The sequence below is a fragment of the Eleutherodactylus coqui genome, chromosome 4 (assembly GCF_035609145.1).
Source record: "Eleutherodactylus coqui strain aEleCoq1 chromosome 4, aEleCoq1.hap1, whole genome shotgun sequence".
NCBI classification, from domain to species: domain Eukaryota; kingdom Metazoa; phylum Chordata; class Amphibia; order Anura; family Eleutherodactylidae; genus Eleutherodactylus; species Eleutherodactylus coqui.
In genome coordinates, this window is record NC_089840.1 from 209,658,681 (window position 1) to 209,679,889 (window position 21,209).

The 21,209-nt window shown below is 46.9% G+C and overlaps 1 protein-coding gene across 1 annotated transcript; it reads right to left on the reverse strand.

The window, feature by feature from the left end:
- Positions 1-746: 746 nt before the first annotated feature.
- Positions 747-9,727, reverse strand: LOC136626581 (protein kinase C delta type-like). The gene is made up of 8 exons (XM_066601631.1): positions 9,355-9,727; positions 4,080-4,342; positions 2,913-3,347; positions 2,620-2,745; positions 2,123-2,256; positions 1,650-1,674; positions 1,320-1,481; positions 747-872 (listed from the first exon to the last, which is right to left on the reverse strand). The coding sequence occupies exons 1-8, from the start codon at positions 9,725-9,727 to the stop codon at positions 747-749; spliced, it is 1,644 nt and encodes a 547-aa protein (XP_066457728.1).
- Between the last annotated feature and the right edge of the window lie 11,482 nt (positions 9,728-21,209).

The following is a 21,209-nucleotide window of genomic DNA, read 5'->3' on the forward strand; positions in this document are numbered from 1 at the left end:
TGTTGATAATTTTGTTGCATGTTTAAATATATTTAGAGATGAAGAGGCACTTTGTACGCCACCCAGCCGCTGGAGTGAGATCGCAACGCATTTTGTGACTTCTTAAAAAGTTACATGTCATAAATGTCTCTATATTAAATCCTGGGCAAGTGGCAAACCACGCCCACTTTTAGAGACTTTTCAAAAGGGGAGTGAGAAAAATAATATCTTTTTTGTTTGGTGCAAATCAATAGTAAACTGATTTACAGAAAAAAAGGTGCAACTTACCCCAGAGTTCTGGCATAAAACCAGCAAAAGACGTGCCCCATTGTGTCTACCACTGTGTAGTTTCATCAGACAGTGAAACTTTTACTGTAAGTTAAAAAAAAAAAAAAAAAAAGGTCCGGCCTCCTCCACCCCTTAATAGCTTAATAGCCGGCCAGCTCTCACCTTTTCCCCATCACCCATGACAGCGCTGTCATAAGTGTGAGGAAATCAACTACCGGTAATGGTAAAATTATAGGCATGTGCTAGATGTTGGTTATAAAAAAAAATATCCGGCCTCCTCCCCCTCTTAATAGCCGACCAATGTCATTTCTTCTCTGCCCAGGACAGCGCCAAAAGCTGGAGCTATAATAGGTATGAGGAAATCCAATTACCGGTAAGTGTAAAATGTTTGGCACATACCTATGATTAAAATGAAGTGCAGATGGTCTTGCACTTATACTTACCGCCAGCACTTGAATGAAACTGCTGGCTTCTCCATCTTAAAGATCTTCTTTGGGGTCCCTTGGTGTCCATGGTCTCATTCCTTCAGTGCTGGTTGATGGTTCTTCAATGAAGTGATGTCCAGTCTTCTGTTCTTCAGTCTTCTCAACAATCAGGAGGCTGACCTGCTATAGTGACTAAAGAGCTGGTGACTTGCCAAGGGTTTCCAAGTTGACAAAAGAAAATCCCTTGAACAAGGCCTGGTCCTGTGCTGATATAGATGCTGACTTTTAATTTAAAAAAAAAAAAAGGTCCGGCCTCCTCCACCCCTTAATAGCCGGCCAGCTCTCACCTTTTCCCCATCATCCATGACAGTGCTGTCATCAGTGTGAGGAAATCAACTACCGGTAATGGTAATATTATCATAGGCATGTGCGAGATGTTGGTTAAAAAAAAAATTCGGCCTTCTCCTCCCCTTAATAGCCGGCCATTGTTACTTCTTCTCTGCCCAGTACAGCACCAAAGCTGGAGCTGTAATAGGTATGAGGAAATCCAATTACCGGTAAGTGTAAAATGTTTGGCACATACCTATGATTAAAATGAAGTGCAGATGGTCTTGCACTTATACTTACCGCCAGCACTTTAATGAAACTGCTGGCTTCTCCATCTTCAAGATCTTCTTTGGGGTCCTTTGGTGTCCATGGTATCCTTCCTTCAGCACTAGTTGATGGTTCTTCAATGAAGTGATATCCAGTCTTCTGTTCTTCAGTCTTCTCAACAATCAGGAGGCTGACCTGCTACAGTGACTAAAGAGCTGGTGACTTGCCAAGGGTTTCCAAGATGACAAAGGAAAATCCCTTGAACAAGGCCTGGTCCTGTGCTGATATAGATGCTGACTTTTAATAAGAAAAAAAAAAAAAGGTCCGGCCTCCTCCACCCCTTAATAGCCGGCCAGCTCTCACCTTTTCCTCATCACCCATGACAGCGCTGTCATAAGTGTAAGGAAATCAACTACCGGTAATGGTAAAATTATCATAGGCATGTGCAAGATGTTGGTTTAAAAAAAAAAAAAATCCGGCCTCCTCCACCCCTTAATAGCCGGCCAATGTTATTTCTTCTCTGCCCAGGACAGCCCCAAAAGCTGCAGCTGTAATAGGCATGAGGAAATCCCATTACCGGTACGTGGGAAATGTTTGGCACATGCCTGATTAAAATGAAGCGCAGATGTTCTTGCACTTATACTTACTGCCAGCACTTGAATGGAACTGCTGGCTTCTCCATCTTCAAGATCTTCTTTGGGGTCCCTCGGTGTTCATGGTCTCCTTCCTTCTGCTCTGGTTGATAGTTGGTCACTGATGTCCAGTCTTCTTTCCTTCAATCTTCACTAGGCTCAAGAGGCCAACCTGCTATAATGACTAAAGGGCTTGGGACTTACCCACTGGTTTCCAAGTTGTCAAAGGAGAATCCCTCGAACAAGGCCTGGTCCTGCGCTGATATGGGGGCTCTGACCTCTGCCGCTTCTAATTTGTCTACGTGGAATGGTCTAGGTCGATGATTAGGATTGGATGGCTGTAAAACAGAAAATATTCTAATATTAGGGTTGTGACTTTTTATCACCGTTTGCATTTAAAACTCATTGTAGCATATTTAGTTAGACCAGTGGATTATACGCCAGTCTAAGTAAACTATGCGCTAAGGTTTAATAAATGCAATAAGAGGCTTGCACCTCTTAATACATTAGCCATATCTAGCAACACCTCTGTGCACCAGATGGAAACCTGCCTCCGGGCACCAGTTCTACTCCAGCTACAAATACAGATACCTCACGATTATAAGAAATCTTCACTTCCTGTCTGGGTTTCTTTTACAAAGTGTAAATTCTACAAGTTGCCATGGAAACAGGCCGGTAACAGTATCTAGTCATATGCTTACTTCAGGTGTGTATGGTGGAGTCACTTTCAAGGCTTCCACTTGGACCCAGTCGATACGCCGAAAGAACTTGTGCTTCCTGATGTCACCGTTGACTCCTAGTCGTCGGGCTGGATCTTTCTGAAGTAGCTAAAAACAAAGAAAACCGAAGAAGCGTTAGAGACAATAAAACATTCTCATAGTCATCACCGGAACACTGGAATATAGCAGGATGCATAAAGTAGCCTCCAGTCCATCTACTGTCACTGATAACTACTAGAACATGTATAAACCATAGTACTAGTAAGACTACTGACCTGTTTAACAATGTTCTTAATCCCTGAGGAAATATCATCGATCGTCTGATGGTAGGCGCACTCATCGGTAACCATTTCTTGCAGGATGACTCCAAAGGAAAACCAATCGACTCCGGCGTTGTACTCCTCTCTTCTTCGCACCTCCGGTGCCATGTAGCCTACAGTTCCGAAGTATCCAGTCGCTGTTTGGTCTCCATGGATGTTGTCAATGCTGAGTCCGAAGTCGGTGATCTTGATGTGTCCCGTTTCAGCTATCAGGATATTCTCTGGCTTGAGGTCTCTGTGAATGATTCCTTTTGTATGCAGAAACTGGATTCCACAGACGAGTTCAGCTGCGTAGAATCGTGCCGTGGGGATGTCAAGTTGTCCTTTCATCAGTAGGTAGTTGTAGAGGTCCCCGCCGCTCACATACTCCAGTCCCAGGATCAGAAATAGCTGTTACACAGAGGAGACATACAGAAATACAATATATTGAACACACTATTTATCCTGCGCAGCAACCCTCCCTCCCCTAAATAATGGGAAAAAATGCCAATTTTGATCATTTTGCCTCCCAAAAAACATTTAAAAGGTAATCATAAAAGCAGTAATGTACTCCGAAATGGTAAGAAAAAAAACTATAGCTCGTCGTCACACATAAAACAAGGCCTCACAGAGCTCCGTCCATGGAAAATTAAAAAAAAATTACAATAAAGGGGTTTTATCGTACAAAAGTGGAAAAACTTAAAGAACAATTTTTTGATATCGTAATCGTACCAGCGGGCAGAAAAAAATTTTCATGTCATTTATTCTCCATGATTAACAGCATAAAAAAAGGCAGCATCAATATGTTTTCTCTCTCTGCCCTCCTTTTGAAAAGTGGAGATGAAAATCTTTAAAAAGTTATTGCTTCCTTATGGTCAAAATAGGCCATGTCCTTAAGGGGTTGAGTAAGGAGCGCAAGATCAGGAAGGGGGCTTATAAAAAAAGTCATTATTACAGTAGTTAGATGCTTTTTGCACTTCCCCATCTGTCTTGCAGGTTTTCCACTATGCTCTTGTCCAGAGGATACAAACATAGTCGACAATGTCCCAGCTGGCCGCTGCCAGGGGTCTGGTGCCCTGTGGGTAGAGCAGCCCTGCTGGTACACACGATGGCACGTCATAAAATGAAGCAGTCCATATCTACCTTGGTCTGAAAAGCAAACTGTCCATGGACAAGGAAAGGGCTCCCAGACGCCAACTCGAAAACCCGTCGCTCCACCATCACGAGCTCCTCGCCCGCAGCAAGCAGGGCTCGCTTGCTGATGATCTTCGCAGCAAAATGTTTGCAGGTAGATGGATCTTCTGCCAGCAGGACTGTCCCAAAGCTTCCCCGGCCAAGCATATCATGGAATAGTAGCCTCCTTCTGATGTCATCTCCGGAGGTGGTTGGCCGAACATCGCTGCTACCTGGGAGAATGAAGAGAGATGCTACAATGCAGATTTATGACTTTACCAAGAACTGTCTGCTAGTTTCCTGAGGCTAAAAAGCAGGACGGAACTAAGAAACCAGCCTGGCACACAAAACCCACCAGCCCCCATACAGTATCAATACCCACCTATATTATGTAGTACTGGCATTACTGACAGGGTCAGACATTGGTCACCATAATATACACATCTATAGATGAACGCTGTAATAGACAAGTTCAATGCTGAACCCCAGAATACACACGTCCACTGGTTAACCCCACAATGCACACATCCTCTACTGAACCTAATAATATATGTAAGCTACTACCGTGTTTCCCCAATTGTAGGGGGGGCTTTTACTTACCTGCTCCACGGCATCCTGATGCCTCCCAATGGTGTCCGGCGGCGGCGTGGCATCCTTCTCCTCTCACAAATGCCTTCTGCTGGTGACGGGGCTTTGAATACCCTGCCTCCAGCAAAGCGAGCGCTGCGATTGTCTAACCGAGCGCCACCTGTGATTGGCTGCCGGCGCTCGATTAGCCAATCACAGTGCTTTCTGTTGGAGGCGGTGTATTCAAAGCCCCGTTGCCAGCAGAAAGAAGCTGTGAGACGGAGGAGGATGCCAGCTGCTGCCGCCACCACCGCTGCTGCCGCCACCACCACCGCCGACACCGCCGCAGCAGACACCGCTGCCGCAGACACCGCTGCCACAGACACCATTGGGTTGCCGCGGACCATGTGAGTATTTTTTTTTTTGTGGGGCACCCGAGATAGGTCCTATAATAGGCCTTATATTTCAAGCCTCCTCTGAAAACCCGATAGGTCTTACTGTTGAGGTAGGACCTATTTTCGGGGAAACACGGTAATTAATCTCCTAATACACATCTGCGGCTGAACCACATAATACACACATCCCCTGCTGAAACTCATAATACACATGAAGACTGCTGAACCCCATAATACACACATCTACAGCAGAACCTCATAATACACACATACCCTGCTGAACCCCATAATACACATGTCCACGATTGAACTTTATATTACACAAGTCTACAGCTGATCCCCATAATATACAAGGGTACTGGTGCATCTTGTTTCCATCGGAATCATGGGTAGAGTCATGGGTTAGTTCTGGTGAAGTTATAGGGAACGCCCACAGCTGCCGATTGGTTACCTTCACTGTGGCCACGCTGGCCTCCCATCTCTGCTCCTGGCCCCACTGTCATTTCCCCCCCCCCCCTTCTTTCCCGGCGGCCTGCTATCTCTGCATCAGAGCTCGAAATAACTTCCTGGTCTACCGTGATCTACCCTTCTGGTTCCTGTCCATCTCCCTGGTGCTCTCCCTTCCACCCTCCTGGGTCCACTGTTGTCAGTCTCCATCCCCCCTCCCTCCCATCTCCGCTGGAATCAGTGCTCCCATATTCCTCCGCCGCTGAAGCTGGTACCCTTGTCACATGAGTGGATGGATGGAAGCTCCGTCGCTGAAGCCGACACCAAAATAACCTGCATGTAGGTAAGCGGCTAATCAGCTTCGCTCCCATCCCCTGCTGTCACTCTCCCCGCCAGACTCCGCTCTGTGTATCCCCATCCCCCGGCGGGTGTTAGGCGCTGTCTTCAGCCGCCGTTAATGTAGCCAATCGGCAGCTGTGGGCATTCCGTATGACTCCACCAGGACAAACCCATTACTCCACCCATACTTCTGAGGGAGACAAGATGCAGCAGAACCATATATAAGTCCATTGCTGAGCCTCATAATTCATACATCTGCTGCTGAACCCCATAATACACACGTCGGTTTTTACTGAACCCCATAAAACACATATCCATTATTGAACCTGATAATACACAGGTCAGCAGCTGCTGAACCCCATAATACATACATGTGCTGCTGCTAAACTCCATAATACGTACATTCACTACTGTACATCATAATACACACGTCCGCTGCTAAACCCCATAATACATCTGTTACTGAACCCCATAATACACCTGTCCACCACTGAACATCATAATAGTCATCTCAGCTGCTGCTAAAACTCATAGCGCACATGTTCGCTGCTGAACCCCATAATACATTTACGCTGAACCCCATAATATACATCTTAGCTGCTCCTGCACCTCATAGTGCACACGTTCTCTGCTGAACCCCATAATACATGTGTTCAAAGCTAAACCCCATAATATATGTGTCTGATATTGAAACCCTAAATGCACATATAGAGCCTTGTGTGGTGCAGAGTGTAAGCTCTTGCTCATGACCTGAAGGTTGCAAGTTCAAACCCCAAATGGTTCATGTACCCAGCCCAAGGTCAACTCAGCCTTCCATCCTTCTGAGGTCAGTAAAATGAGTACCCAGCTTGGTGGGGGGGGGGGGTAATAAAAAAAAAAAAAAATAACCTGAAAGCACTGAATAATTAATTGGCACTATACAAATAACAAGATTTATGTATTTTACACGTCAGCTGCTGCAGAACTTCATAGTACACGGATTCACTCCTGCTGAACCCCATAAGATTTGTTAATACACACGTCTGTTGCTTCTGAATCCTATAGTACACATGTCAGTTGTGGGACCTTATAACAGACCTCAGCTGCTGCTGAACCCCAAAATACGCCTGTTCAATGCTGAACCCCATAATATCTTCATCCACAGCTGAATCCCATAATACAAATTTCAGCTGCTACTGAACCCCATAATATCCATGTCTGTACTAAAATGCATAACATACACATCTGCTGCTAAACCCCATAAAAAATATATTTGCTGCTGAAAAAGTGGAAAAGCGCGGCGTACATGGCAGAAATACGATTGTGATGCTAAATTCAGGTTCAAGTGCGATGTTAAATACACCCCATTGATGGCAATATATCAACAGCTCAATTTTTTAATGTAAATTCTTTATTTGTAAATTTTTTGAATTGGGTACAGAAAGGAAAAAGGGGAAAATGACTTATTAGGTTGACAAAGGGAGAACACAGGAGGAAATAACACTTTCTCTGTGGGCACACAGAGAGCGATCAAAGTAACAAAGGACAATCCTGTTTTATGCTCCAATTTTTGATCCCATTTTTCTGGCACAATTTTGATAATACTGGTCCCTCTGTGTGTCCCCTTCTTCCCAAGTAATTGTGGTCCCTCTGTGTATCCCTCCCAAAGAGTAATAGTTGTCACTTCTCCCTATATGCATCCCATCCCCCAAGTGAGTGATAGCGGTCCCTGTGTGTCCCATTCCCTCCTATTCTTCCTAAGAGTGATTGAGGTCTCTGTATGCCCCCAGTGTACCTTAACATCCTTACTCTCTTCCGGTTTGCACAGTGGGGCGCTGGTGGACGGCAGCTCCTGCAGTCTGCATCTTCTTCCCAAGTCTCCTTAACTTCGGCATCTCAGAGTACTAGGAAAGCTGAAGTTGAGATAATGGGAAGAAGACACCAACCGCACCAGCTGCGGGGGGCCGGAGGAAAAGATGCTGTGCGAAGAGGAAGAGATGAAAGATGCTAACTGCTAAGGTATAGACAGTGTGGTGACAGGGGCCTATCGCCCAGGTTTAGGAGCCCGGTCACAATTGTGACCACTGCAAGCCCTATAGCTACGCCATTGCATAGAATAACCATTGATCTCTTAATCTCTATAGGATTACTGGATTACTAGCACAGACTATGCACAGCAATGACACTGCTATTACAGTTCCTAAAAACAACACAGGGTTAGGGCTCCTTCACACGACTGCGTTTGCACATGTTATTGTAAGTGGAACATGTTTGCGTGCTAAACAGAGAATGCTTTGTTCTCAGAAGCATGTTTTGCGCGGGCATTTTGCATGCACATAAAAAAGTAGGACCCGCTTTATTTTCCTTTGTTTTGCGCAGCAAAAGTTCAATAGAAGTCTATAGAAGTGTAAAATTACGCAGGGAGAAGGGTACGCAACTGCGCAAAACAGAGGGAAAAGGACTCATCGGGAGCTCAATAGGCTTTAAATAGCCATTAAATCCACGAAAATGGTGTGTGGCCTTGAGTGCGCTAGAAGTACAGTACTATGTGCAGGCACACTCACAACATACAGATTATGTAAAAGCATGTTCAGGCGCTGCGGTGAGCATTTCTGTGCGTACGCTCATGTGAAGCCGCCCTTACAAACATTTGTGTTGACATTTAGGTCACTCAGTCGTATGTAATTTTGATTGAATAAAAATGCACTATTTTCATTGCAGGTATTATATATGTGTGTTTTATGTCCATGTTGCATCCGTGTTCACTGCATGTTTTACATGTGCAAAAAAAAATCCATGCAGGCCCAAATGATGCCAGTTTTGTCACAACTCACAGAAAACAGGGTGCATAAAAAACTGCAGTGAATACGGATGTTTCTTCATCTACCCCAGCATTTGGTCCGTGAATATGCAGAAAAATAAGACATGGAAACTTTGTGGCAGCTGATTTCAGCTCCTGCAGCGCTCCTCTTACCTCCCAAATACTGCCAGTACTGACACCCATAGTGCAGGTTTTGACTCTGTTTTTGATGCGTAAATGCTGCACATTTTGCTGAGGAATTTTACGCTGCAGTAAATCTGCAGCATTTCTGCTCTCCGTGAACGAAACCGGAATCAGTAAATACAGACTGAACATGAGCAGAAAATACCACGGTGTGAATGGGCCCTTAATCACTACCCTCACGTAGGACAACATAATGCAGTTACATAGTTGGTTTGGCCTTTTCATATGATACAATGTAACCTGGAAAGCATTTTGCTCAGTTTTTACATTTGGGTAACAGATCAGTATTATATAAAAACATGGCAGAGATTTATTAAACTGTCCAAAGGAAAAGTTGTCTTTGTTGCCCATAGCAACCAATCACAGCTCAGCTTTCATTCCTCATAACTTTTTGAAAAAATAAAAGCTGCTCTGTGATTGGTTGCTATGGGCAACAGAGAAAATTTTTCTGTAAACCATTTTTAATAAACTGCTCCAATGCATCCAGTATCTATAACTGTCTAGTTTCCCATACTGGTCACATATAGATCACTACCGCAGCCTCTCTGGTCATCCTGCCCTTCGTCTTTCCTCTGGACATCAGGAACGCTCTTGATGGATTTCTCCGCTTTGGGATCCATGGCTTCCTCTGCTGGTGTAATCCTTGGTTTCTTCCGGTCTGGGCTCTTTGATGACTTCTCTCGATCCGCGGATGAGCTGAAGATGGCTGCTCTCTTCTTGGCTCCAATCCTCTGGATCTCTGTATTCTCCATCTCTTCCTCCTTCTGGACCGGTTGTTTGGTCCTTTTGACTGAAGACGGCCCTTCATCAGCCGATGAATCATTGGTCGGTCTTCGTCTTTTCACTCCTTCTCTTCTCTCCATAATTTTCTCGTCTCTCGCATCCATAATATCGCTCTGCTTAGCAGATAAGTTCTCCACCGTCGCCTGTCACTACGAACTGTCACTTTCCAACTGTCACTCACAGCAATTCAAATGTAGGCATCACAATAGACCTGGCTGCACTGGTCATGTGATCAGCAACTGACCAATCATATTCAAGAGATAAATATCCTTTACCTGAGATTTACTTTACAGGTGTTTAATACCCTGTCAGATGCTCTGTAGGACACGGGGTTACACTCTTATGTTCCAGGGGGTTTAATCTTCATTTCCACTTCTAATGAGCACAATGGGGGACATTTATCACCTGCAGGATTTTTGAAGTGAGTTTTGCTGGAGGAAATATTTTGTTGCTATTTGTGACAAATGTATCAAATATCACAATGTTGATACATTTATTGCATTTTGAAATATGTCTAGAAATGTTCCTCCAATCCTTACACCATCCAAATAAGGGGAGACTGCGGGAAAAAAATTAGCAAGTGTTTTAAAAGTTGCACTTAACAAATGTCTGTACATCCGGGCCAAGCAGCAAGCCACACCCACTTGTCACTTCAATTTAAAAATTGACGTGCAAAAATGGCTCTAATTTATGGCACAGATGGTTAAAAAATGTGTCCAACAGCAGATTAGATGTTGTTTTGGGTTAGGATATGCCAGAAGAAAAAGGCACAAATACTGTACATTGATTTAAGGGGGCCAACGTGTTAACCCATTAAGATCCAAGCACCATAAATTTATGGTTCTTAATCCTGTCCAATAGTAAAAATACAGTGTGGGATTAAAGCTCCTATTCCTACAATCTAGCAGGAGCAGGTAGGGTCCTCGACTATAAGTTGCAGCCAAGGGCCCGAAGGAAAAGGCAGATGCTGTTTTCAACCACTTCTGCCTTTTCTCTTTCAGACTACATAGCGCTCAATGAGTAGTGAATAGAGAAAGCGGAAGTGTCACTTCTGCTATTCGACCCAGCAATCACATGACTGCTGGGTGCTCCTTGCCGCAGGAAAGCTGCAGGGTCTAGCAGACCCAGATCAGCTCTGGCAGTGACTACTGTCACTGCAAGGAGGTGTTTTCCCCTGTAACTGGAGCGCCTATGGCTGCAGCTCCTATGGATGCCCCAGTTACAGTGAAAAGGTATGAAATAAAGAAAAAAACAAAACGATGTGAATGACCCACAGAAGTCTTATATGAGGCCATGCAGGATATAGATGGTAAAAAGATAACAAAAACAGGTAACAAAAATAGGTTAAAATAGTATAGAATAAAATAAAAATAATATACACTATATGAAAATGGCCTTAGGCACCTTGTAATCCCAGACTATACAAAATATATATCAAAACGTCCAAAACAAAATGAGAAACCCATTCCTGCACTGTATTTTAGTATAAATCTACTATTTTTAAAAACAACTATAAATTTGTGCCTCATTTTCTTGTGTCATTCCACAAGTTTACTATGGGACTGAGGTCAGGGGATTGGGCTGGCCATTCCATTACCTCCAAGCTGTTTGTCTGTAATCAAGATGTTCATTTACTGGTGTCTTTTGGGTCATTGTCATGTTGAAACGCCCATTTCAAGGGCATTCCTCCTTCGGCATACTGCAACCCCATCTCAAGTATTTTGATTTATTCAGACTGTTCCATGATCCATCATATGCGATAAATAGATCCGACACTGTGATATAAGAAACATTCCCATATCATGATTTTTACACCACCATGCTATTGTGCCTTCATACCGTACTGTGGCTTCAGTTCATTGCTCGGGAGTCATCTGACTTACCATCAATGGCCACTAGACCCAAAAAGAACAGTTTTACTTTCATCAGTCCACAAAATGTTGCCCCATTTCTCTTTGGACCAGTCAATGGGTTCCTTTACAAATTTTAACCTATTCAGGACATGTCTTTGTTTCAATAAAGGGACTTTGTGGGGAGTTCTTGTTAGCAACTTGCCTTCACTTAATCATCTTCTGATTGCAGCAGTACTCATAGGTAAATTCAGATCCTCTTGGATCTTTCTGGAGGTGATCATTGGCTGAGTCGTTGATCCATTCAAACAATAGTCCCCTGCTTCCTTATGTGTCTTTAAGGTTTGGGTTGCACATTTGAGATCATTTTAGCTGAGCAGCCTATAATTTGCTGCACTTTTCTATGTTTTTCCCTCTTCAATTAACTGTTTAATCCATGGCCGTAACTATAGGGGATGCAGAGGATACGGTTGCACCCAGTCCCAGGAGCCTTGGGGGGCCCATAAGGCCTCTCTTCTCCATATAGGGAGCCCAGTACTATGGATAAAGCATTGCAGTACTATATAACTTGCATTAATTTATATAAATACAAATTATCTAGTACTATTTTTTAATTATAAATATATCAGATTTTAATCTTACAAAATATCCGATTATTTTCCACCGCAGAGCTAATGGTAACACAATTATCAGGAAATGGTTTATTCACCTAATTTACAGTCTATCGTCAGACTTTGGTTATGACTAGAGATGAGCGAACCTACTCGTCCGAGCTTAATACTCGTTCGAGTATTAGCGTGTTCGAGATGCTCGTTACTCATAACGAGTACCACGCGATGTTCGGGTTACTTTCACTTTCCTCTCTGAGACGTTAGCGCGCTTTTCTGGCCAATTGAAAGACAGGGAAGGCATTACAACTTCCCCCTGCGACGTTCAAGCCCTATACCACCCCCCTGCTGTGAGTGGCTGGGGAGATCAGGTGTCACCCGAGTATAAAAATCGGCCCCTCCCGCGGCTCGCCTCAGATGCGTTGTGAGATAGCTGAGGGACAGTGGTATCGTGTTGGAGCTGCTGTAGGGAGAGTGTTAGGAGTTATCGTAGGCTTCAAGAACCCCAACGGTCCTTCTTAGGGCCACATCTAACCGTGTGCAGTAGGGTGGAGGCTGCTTTTAGCAGTGTTGCACTTTTTTTTTTTTGGTACATCGGCCGTGCAGAGCATTGCGCCCTGCAGTAATACTACAGGGACAGAAGTGGTGGTTAGGCAGGGAGAGTGTTAGGAGTGATTGTAGGCTTCAAGAACCCCAACGGTCCTTCTTAGGGCCACATCTAACCGTGTGCAGTAGTGTGGAGGCTGCTTTTAGTAGTGTTGCACATTTTTTTTTTTTGGTATATCGGCCGTGCAGAGCATTGTGCCCTGCAGTAATACTACAGGGACAGAAGTGGTGGTTAGGCAGGGAGAGTGTTAGGAGTGATTGTAGGCTTCAAGAACCCCAACGGTCCTTCTTAGGGCCACATCTAACCGTGTGCAGTAGTGAGGAGGCTGCTTTTAGCAGTGTTGCACATTTTTTTTTTCTGGTATATCGGCCGTGCAGAGCATTGCGCCCTGCAGTAATACTGCAGGGACAGAATTGTGTAGGCAGGGACAGAAGACATATATTATAGATTGAATATACGCAGTGGTCCTTTAGAAAAAAATATTAGAAAAAAATCTATTTGGCCTGCCTGTCACTCTGCTCAGTGTTCTGGGTCTGTGTCTGCTGGGGGCAATAGTTCTCCAAATAAATACGCAGCCAGCTAAGTGTTACAGCAGGCTTGCGCCAAATTATTTCCTGGCTCTGAAATCACCGGTCTGTTGCAGTTAATAACAGTGCAACACTGCAGTTCCGTGACACACACATCAGGGACAGAATTGTGTAGGCAGGGCCAGAAGACATATTATAGATTGAATATACGCAGTGGTCCTTTAGAAAAAAATATTTGAAAAAAATCTATTTGGCCTGCCTGTCACTCTGCTCAGTGTTCTGGGTCTGTGTCTGCTGGGGGTAGTAGTTCTCCAAATAAATACGCAGCCAGCTAAGTGTTACAGCAGGCTTGCGCCAAATTATTTCCTGGCTCTGAAATCACCGGTCTGTTGCAGTTAATAACAGTGCAACACTGCAGTTCCGTGACACACACATCAGGGACAGAATTGTGTAGGCAGGGCCAGAAGACATATTATAGATTGAATATACGCAGTGGTCCTTTAGAAAAAAATATTTGGAAAAAATCTATTTGGCCTGCCTGTCACTCTGCTCAGTGTTCTGGGTCCGTGTCTGCTGGGGGTAGTATTTCTCCAAATAAATACGCAGCCAGCTAAGTGTTACAGCAGGCTTGCGGCAAATTATTTCCTGGCGTTCCGTAAGTGAACTCAGCCTCCAACCACAGGCCAATAAGCGGCACATTTAATTACAGTGTTGTGTTTCTGCATTCCTGGTAATACAGCATGCTGAGGGGTAGGGGTAGGCCTAGAGGACGTGGGCGCGGCCGAGGACGCGGAGGCCCTAGTCCGGGTGTGGGCACAGGCCGAGCTCCTGATCCAGGTGTATCGCAGCCGACTGCTGCGGGATTAGGAGAGAGGCACGTTTCTGGCGTCCCCACATTCATAGCACATTTAATGGGTCCACGCGGTAGACCTTTATTAGAAAATGAGCAGTGTGAGCAGGTCCTGTCGTGGATGGCAGAAAGTGCTTCCAGCAACCTATCTTCCACCCACAGTTCTGCGCCGTCCACTGCTGCAACTCAGAATCCTCTGGCTGCTGCCCCTCCTTCCTCCCAGCCACCTCACTCCATGAAAATGAGACATTCTGAGGAGCGGGCAGACTCCCAGGAACTGTTCTCGGGCCCCTGCTCAGATTGGGCAGCAGTGGTTCCTCTCCCACCAGAGGAGTTTATCGTGACTGATGCCCAACCATTGCAAAGTTCCCGGGGTCCGGGGGATGAGGCTGGGGACTTCCGGCAACTGTCTCAAGACCTTTCAGTGGGTGAGGAGGCCGATGACGATGAGACACAGTTGTCTATCAGTGAGGTAGTAGTAAGGGCATTAAGTCCGAGGGAGGAGCGCACCGAGGATTCTGAGGAAGAGCAGCAGGACAATGAGCTGACTGACCCCACCTGGTTTGCTACGCCTACTGAGGACAGGTCTTCAGAGGGGGAGGCAAGGGCAGCAGCAGGGCAGGTTGCAAGAGGCAGTGCGGTGGCCAGGGGTAGAGGCCGGGCCAGACCGAATAATCCACCAACTGTTTCCCAAAGCGCCCCCTCGCGCCATGCCACCCTGCAGAGGCCGAGGTGCTCAAAGGTCTGGCAGTTTTTCACTGAGAGTGCAGACGACCGACGAACAGTGGTGTGCAACCTTTGTCGCGCCAAGATCAGCCGGGGAGCCACCACCACCAGCCTCACCACCACCAGCATGCGCAGACATATGATGGCCAAGCACCCCACAAGGTGGGACGAAGGCCGTTCACCGCCTCCGGTTTGCACCGCTGCCTCTCCCCCTGTGCCCCAACCTGCCACTGAGATCCAACCCCCCTCTGAGGACACAGGCACTACCGTCTCCTGGCCTGCACCCACACCCTCACCTCCGCTGTCCTCGGCCCCATCCAGCAATGTCTGTCAGCGCAGCGTCCAGCCGTCGCTAGCGCAAGTGTTTGAGCGGAAGCGCAAGTACGCCGCTACGCACCCACACGCTCAAGCGTTAAACGTGCACGTAGCCAAATTTATCAGCCTGGAGATGCTGCCGTATAGGGTTGTGGAAACAGAATCCTTCAAAAGTATGATGGCGGCGGCGGCCCCGCGCTACTCAGTTCCCAGTCGCCACTACTTTTCCCGATGTGCCGTCCCAGCCCTGCACGACCACGTCTCCCGCAACATTGTACGCGCCCTCACCAACGCGGTTACTGCCAAGGTCCACTTAACAATGGACACGTGGACAAGCACAGGCGGGCAGGGCCACTATATCTCCCTGACGGCACATTGGGTGAATTTAGTGGAGGCTGGGACAGAGTCAGAGCCTGGGACCGCTCACGTCCTACCCACCCCCAGAATTGCGGGCCACAGCTCGGTGGTGGTATCTGCGGTGGTGTATGCTTCCTCCACTAAACCACCCTCCTCCTCCTCCTCCTACGCAACCTCTGTCTCGCAATCAAGATGTGTCAGCAGCAGCAGCACGTCGCCAGGAGTCGGTGTCGCGCGTCGTGGCAGCACAGCGGTGGGCAAGCGTCAGCAGGCGGTGCTGAAACTACTCAGCTTAGGAGATAAGAGGCACACGGCCCACGAACTGCTGCAGGGTCTGACAGAGCAGACCGACCGCTGGCTTGCGCCGCTAAGCCTACAACCGGGCATGGTCGTGTGTGACAACGGCCGTAACCTGGTGGCGGCTCTGCAGCTCGGCAGCCTCACGCACGTGCCATGCCTGGCCCACGTCTTTAATTTGGTGGTTCAGCGCTTTCTGAAAAGCTAACTTGCTTGTCAGACCTGCTCGGAAAGGTGCGCCGGCTCTGCGCACATTTCCGCAAGTCCCACACGGACGCTGCCACCCTGCGCACCCTGCAACATCGGTTAAATCTGCCAGTGCACCGACTGCTGTGCGACGTGCCCACACGGTGGAACTCTACGCTCCACATGTTGGCCAGGCTCTATGAGCAGCGTAGAGCTATAGTGGAATACCAGCTCCAACATGGGCGGCATAGTGGGAGTCAGCCTCCTCAATTCTTTACAGAAGAGTGGGCCTGGTTGGCAGACATCTGCCAGGTCCCTGGAAACTTTGAGGAGTCTACCCAGATGGTGAGCGGCGATGCTGCAATCATTAGCGTCACCATTCCTCTGCTATGCCTCTTGAGAAGTTCCCTGCAAAGCATAAAGGCAGACGCTTTGCGCTCGGAAATGGAGGCGGGGGAAGACAGTATGTCGCTGGATAGTCAGAGCACCCTTCTGTCTATATCTCAGCGCGGTGAGGAGGAGGAGGAGGAGGAGGAAGATGAGGAGGAGGGGGAAGACACAGCTTGGCCCACTGGTGAGGGTACACATGCTGCTGGCCTGTCATCCTTTCAGCGTGTATGGCCTGAGGAGGAGGAGGAGGAGGAAGATCCTGAAAGTGATATTCCTAGTGAGGGCAGCCATGTGTTGCGTACAGGTACCCTGGCACACATGGCTGACTTCATGTTAGGATGCCTTTCTCGTGACCCTCGCGTTACACGCATTCTGGCCACTACGGATTACTGGGTGTACATACTGCTCGACCCACGGTATAAGGAGAACCTTTACACTCTCATACCCGAAGAGGAAAGGGGTTCGAGAGTGTTGCTATACCACAGGACCCTGGCGGACAAACTGATGGTAAAATTCCCATATGACAGCGCTAGTGGCAGAAGGCGCAGTTCCGAGGGCCAGGTAGCAGGGGAGGCGCGGAGATCAGGCAGCATGTACAGCACAGGCAGGCCAACACTCTTTAAGGCCCTTGACAGCTTTATGGCTCCCCAGCAAGACTGTGTCACCGCTCCCCAGTCACGGCTGAGTCGGCGGGAGCACTGTAAAAGGATGGTGAGGGAGTACGTAGCCGATCGCATGACCGTCCTCCGTGACGCCACTGCCCCCTACAACTACTGGGTGTCGAAGCTGGACACGTGGCCTGAACTCGCGCTGTATGCCCTGGAGGTGCTTGCTTGTCCTGCGGCTAGCATCTTGTCAGAGAGGGTGTTTAGTGCGGCTGGGGGAATCATCACAGATAAGCGTACCCGCCTGTCAACCGACAGTGCCGACAGGCTAACACTCATCAAGATGAACAGAGCCTGGATTTCCCCAGACTTCTCTTCTCCACCAGCGGACAGCAGCGATACCTAAGCAATACGTAGGCTGCACCCGCGGATGGAAGCATCGTTCTGTATCCCCATCAAAAACGGGGACCTTTTAGCTTCATCAATCTGTGTATAATATTCCTCCTCCTCCTCCTGCTCCTCCTCCTGAAACCTCACGTAATCACGCAGAACGGGCAATTTTTTATAATTTTTCTAAACAATTTTTATACGTTTCAATGCTCATTAAAGCGTTGAAACTTTCACCTCCACCAATTTTTAATTTAACTGGGCTGCCTCCAGGCCTAGTTACAAATTAAGCCACAGTAACCAAAGCGATTAATGGGTTTCACCTGCCCTCTTGGTTGGGCATGGGCAATTTTTCTGAGGTACATTAGTACTGTTGGTACACCAATTTTTGTGGGCCCTTGCTTACAGTGTAATCAAATGAATTCCAAATGAGTTCAAATGAATTCTAAATGAGTTCTAAAGAACCCCAGTCTGACTGGGGCATGCAGTGTGGGCCGAAGCCCACCTGCATTTAATCTGACGTTAGCTCTGCTGTCCAGGGCACTGCAATGGGATACATTTATGTACAGCCGGTGGGTTCCAGGGAGCCACCCATGCTGTGGGTGCACACGGAATTCCCATTGCGGAGTTGTACCTGCCTGTGACTATTTATAAAAAGCCCCGGTCTGACTGGGGCATGCAGACACCTTGACAAAATGAATAGTGTGTGGCACATAGGTTCAACATTGCTATGCCCACGTGTGCAGCTCCTGATGGAGGTGGCACAGAATTGGATTTCTCATTGCTTCTGTACAGCATTGTGGGCTATCGCCTAGCCCCTTTTAAAGAGGGTCGCTGCCTAGCCGTGCCAACCCTCTGCAGTGTGTGCCTGCGGTTCCTCCTCATGGCAGATGCAGTTATAAATAGACATGAGGGTGGTGTGGCATGAGGGCAGCTGAAGGCTGCGCAGGGACACTTTGGTGTGCGCTGTGGACACTGGGTCGTGCGGGGGGGGGGGGGGGGGAAGATGGGCAGCATGTAACCCAGGAGAAGTGGCAGTGGAGTGTCATGCAGGCAGTGATTGTGCTTTGTTGGAGGTAGTGTGGCGCTTAGCTAAGGTATGCATTGCTAATGAGGGTTTTTCAGAAGTAAAAATTGTTGGGAGGGGGGGGCACTCTTGCCGCTATTGTGGCTTAATAGGGGGACCTGGGAACTTGAGATGCAGCCCAACATGTAGCCCCTCGCCTGCCCTATCCGTTGCTGTGTTGTTCCCATCACTTTCTTGAATTGCCCCGATTTTCACGAATGGAAACCTTAGCGAGCATCGGCGAAATACAAAAATGCTCGAGTCGCCCATTGACTTCAATGGGGTTCGTTACTCGAAATGAACCCTCGAGGATCGCGAAAATTTCGTCTCGAGTAACGAGCACCCGAGCATTTTGGTGCTCGCTCATCTCTAGTTATGACCAGTATGCTTCAATCCATATTCTGTTGATGTAATTTTCATTTGCCATTAACCCTCTAGTACATGACTCACTCCGGTATTTCAACCCAGATCGAAGACCCAGATAACCAAATGTACGAGACAAGGACATATCTATGCTCCCAATAACAGATATATAAAATGAACAAAGAAGGTGAAAATTTTGTAACCATCAAAGCTCTAGATATTTGAATAAAGAATTGTCCATTGAAAGCAAAAAAGTAATGAGAGAACAGATATTCCTCCGCTGCATTGAAAAAGTCACCAAACAATTAGTAAATCAATTCAAAGCACATATAACCAAATCATGGAGTATGGACATGTGAAGAGAAGATATGTCACATATAATCCATGAGTACAATGATGGCTGTCTGATGTCAGATAACAAAGACAAGACATGTTTAAGTACTAATAGCCCATTTGCAGGCAAAGACAATCTTTCAAATGATTGACAGTTTTAGCGATCATTTTGCATAAAGTGTTAATAGACACTAATGACTATTAACACTTTACCTGTTTCATTTTCATATAAAAGGGCATGTAGGCTGGGCTCTGCACACAGCTTCCTTGTTCTTGCAAGGGTTGTTGGCAAAATACCATGTAATGTGTGACTCCTGTGCAGAACACAGCGTGCTGTCCCTGTTATCTTCTCTCCGGCTTAATGATGGATTTTAAGCTTACCATAAAATCATCGTTCTGCCGAAAAATTAAACAATGGCAGCGTTTACACGCAACGATGATCGCTCATCTGCGGTCCTTTGATTGAATTTTGAGCAATAACCGTTGCGTGTAAATGGGCCTTAAAGGGGTTGTCTCACGGCAAACCTCAAAATTTTACCTTACCCCATTCCCCTGTCACCCCCCTGGCATAAAATAACAAATTAAAGCGGTTTTTAAACCGCTTGCTACTTACCGATCCGACGAAATAAGGACTTTAAAAAATCTTCTCCCTAAGATGGCCGCCGGTCCTTTCCCAGGGATGCACTGCGGTTTTCTCCCATGGTGCACCGCGGGTCTTCGCCCATGGTGCACCATGGGCTCTGTGCGTTCCATTGCCGATTCCAGCCTCCTGATTGGCTGGAATCGGCACACGTGACGGGGCGGAGCTACGCGGTGACGCGTAGAAGGGGGCGGAGCCAGAACGCCGCTCGTGCCCGGACCGAGCAGAAGGGGAGAAGACCGCACAGCGCAAGCGCGTCTAAAAAAGCAAGAAGACAGCGAAATTAGACGGAGCCATGGAGACGTGGACGCCAGCAACGGAGCAGGTAAGTGAATAACTTCTGTATGGCTCATATTTAATGCACGATGTATATTACAAAGTGCATTAATATGGCCATACAGAAGTGTATAACCCCACTTGCTTTCGCGAGACAACCCCTTTAAGGGCGAGCACCCACTGGCGTTTTTTTACCTGCGTTTTGCGTTTTGTGTTTTGCGTTTTTCCTGCACAGGCATAGAGATAACATGTGTTCCTGTCCACTGGCGTTTTTTTTGCGTTGCGTTTGCGTTTTTAACATAGGAACTGTCAGTTGCCTATGTATCCCTATTTTTCTCCTAATGCACCCATGAATGTCAATGGAAATTAACGGAAAAGCCGCGAAAACGCCGCGAAAAACGCCGCGAAAAACGCGCGGAAAATCGCGGAAAATGCGGAAAACGCAAACGCCAGTGGGTGCTCGCCCTTAAGGATGAAATTAAAATGTTAGAGGTTATCATTATGGATAGAAAGTGCTTAGAGCCTGCAGCCAACAGCAAAGTCAGCCCAGCTCTCCATTATGATAGAAAATTTTTATTTTTTTCCCATTTTCCCCAAAAGATATAAGAAGCAATCAATACCTTATACGCACATACCCCAAACTGTTGCTAATAAGAAAAAAAAGAATCCATATCACAGGATGCAGAGAGCTTACAGCTTACAGGCTGGTGGACATAGACACATTCTGCAACATGATGCTTCATACTAACCCACAGTACCAAATTCCTAGCCGCCATTTCTTTGCCCAAAAAGCCATTCAAGCCCTGCACCGCCATGTGATAACATGTCCCTGGTGTTGTGGAATGCTGTCAGTGGCATGTGTAACACCCCGTTAGAGATGCCAAGTATAGTAATGGCCCACTCGTGGGTATTACTGTAGGGGATGACTCTCTATCCACGCATATGGCTGGAGTTGGGAGGGTGTAGTGCATGGACCTGTCACAGTGGCACTCACCAACTACGGGTCCCGGAGGGATTTACCGCAGCAGAGGATAGGGCCAGTAGTCCTCAGTATAAGGGGGGGGGAGTAGCTGTCAAGTTCGTGACACCACCATTCCACACACCGGCATTAATACACGGCGGGTTAATAAACATTGGACAAGTGTATCGTACCTCGGGTCCTCAGGAACGGTTGAGGCCTGGTAAAAGTTTACTTGCATAAAC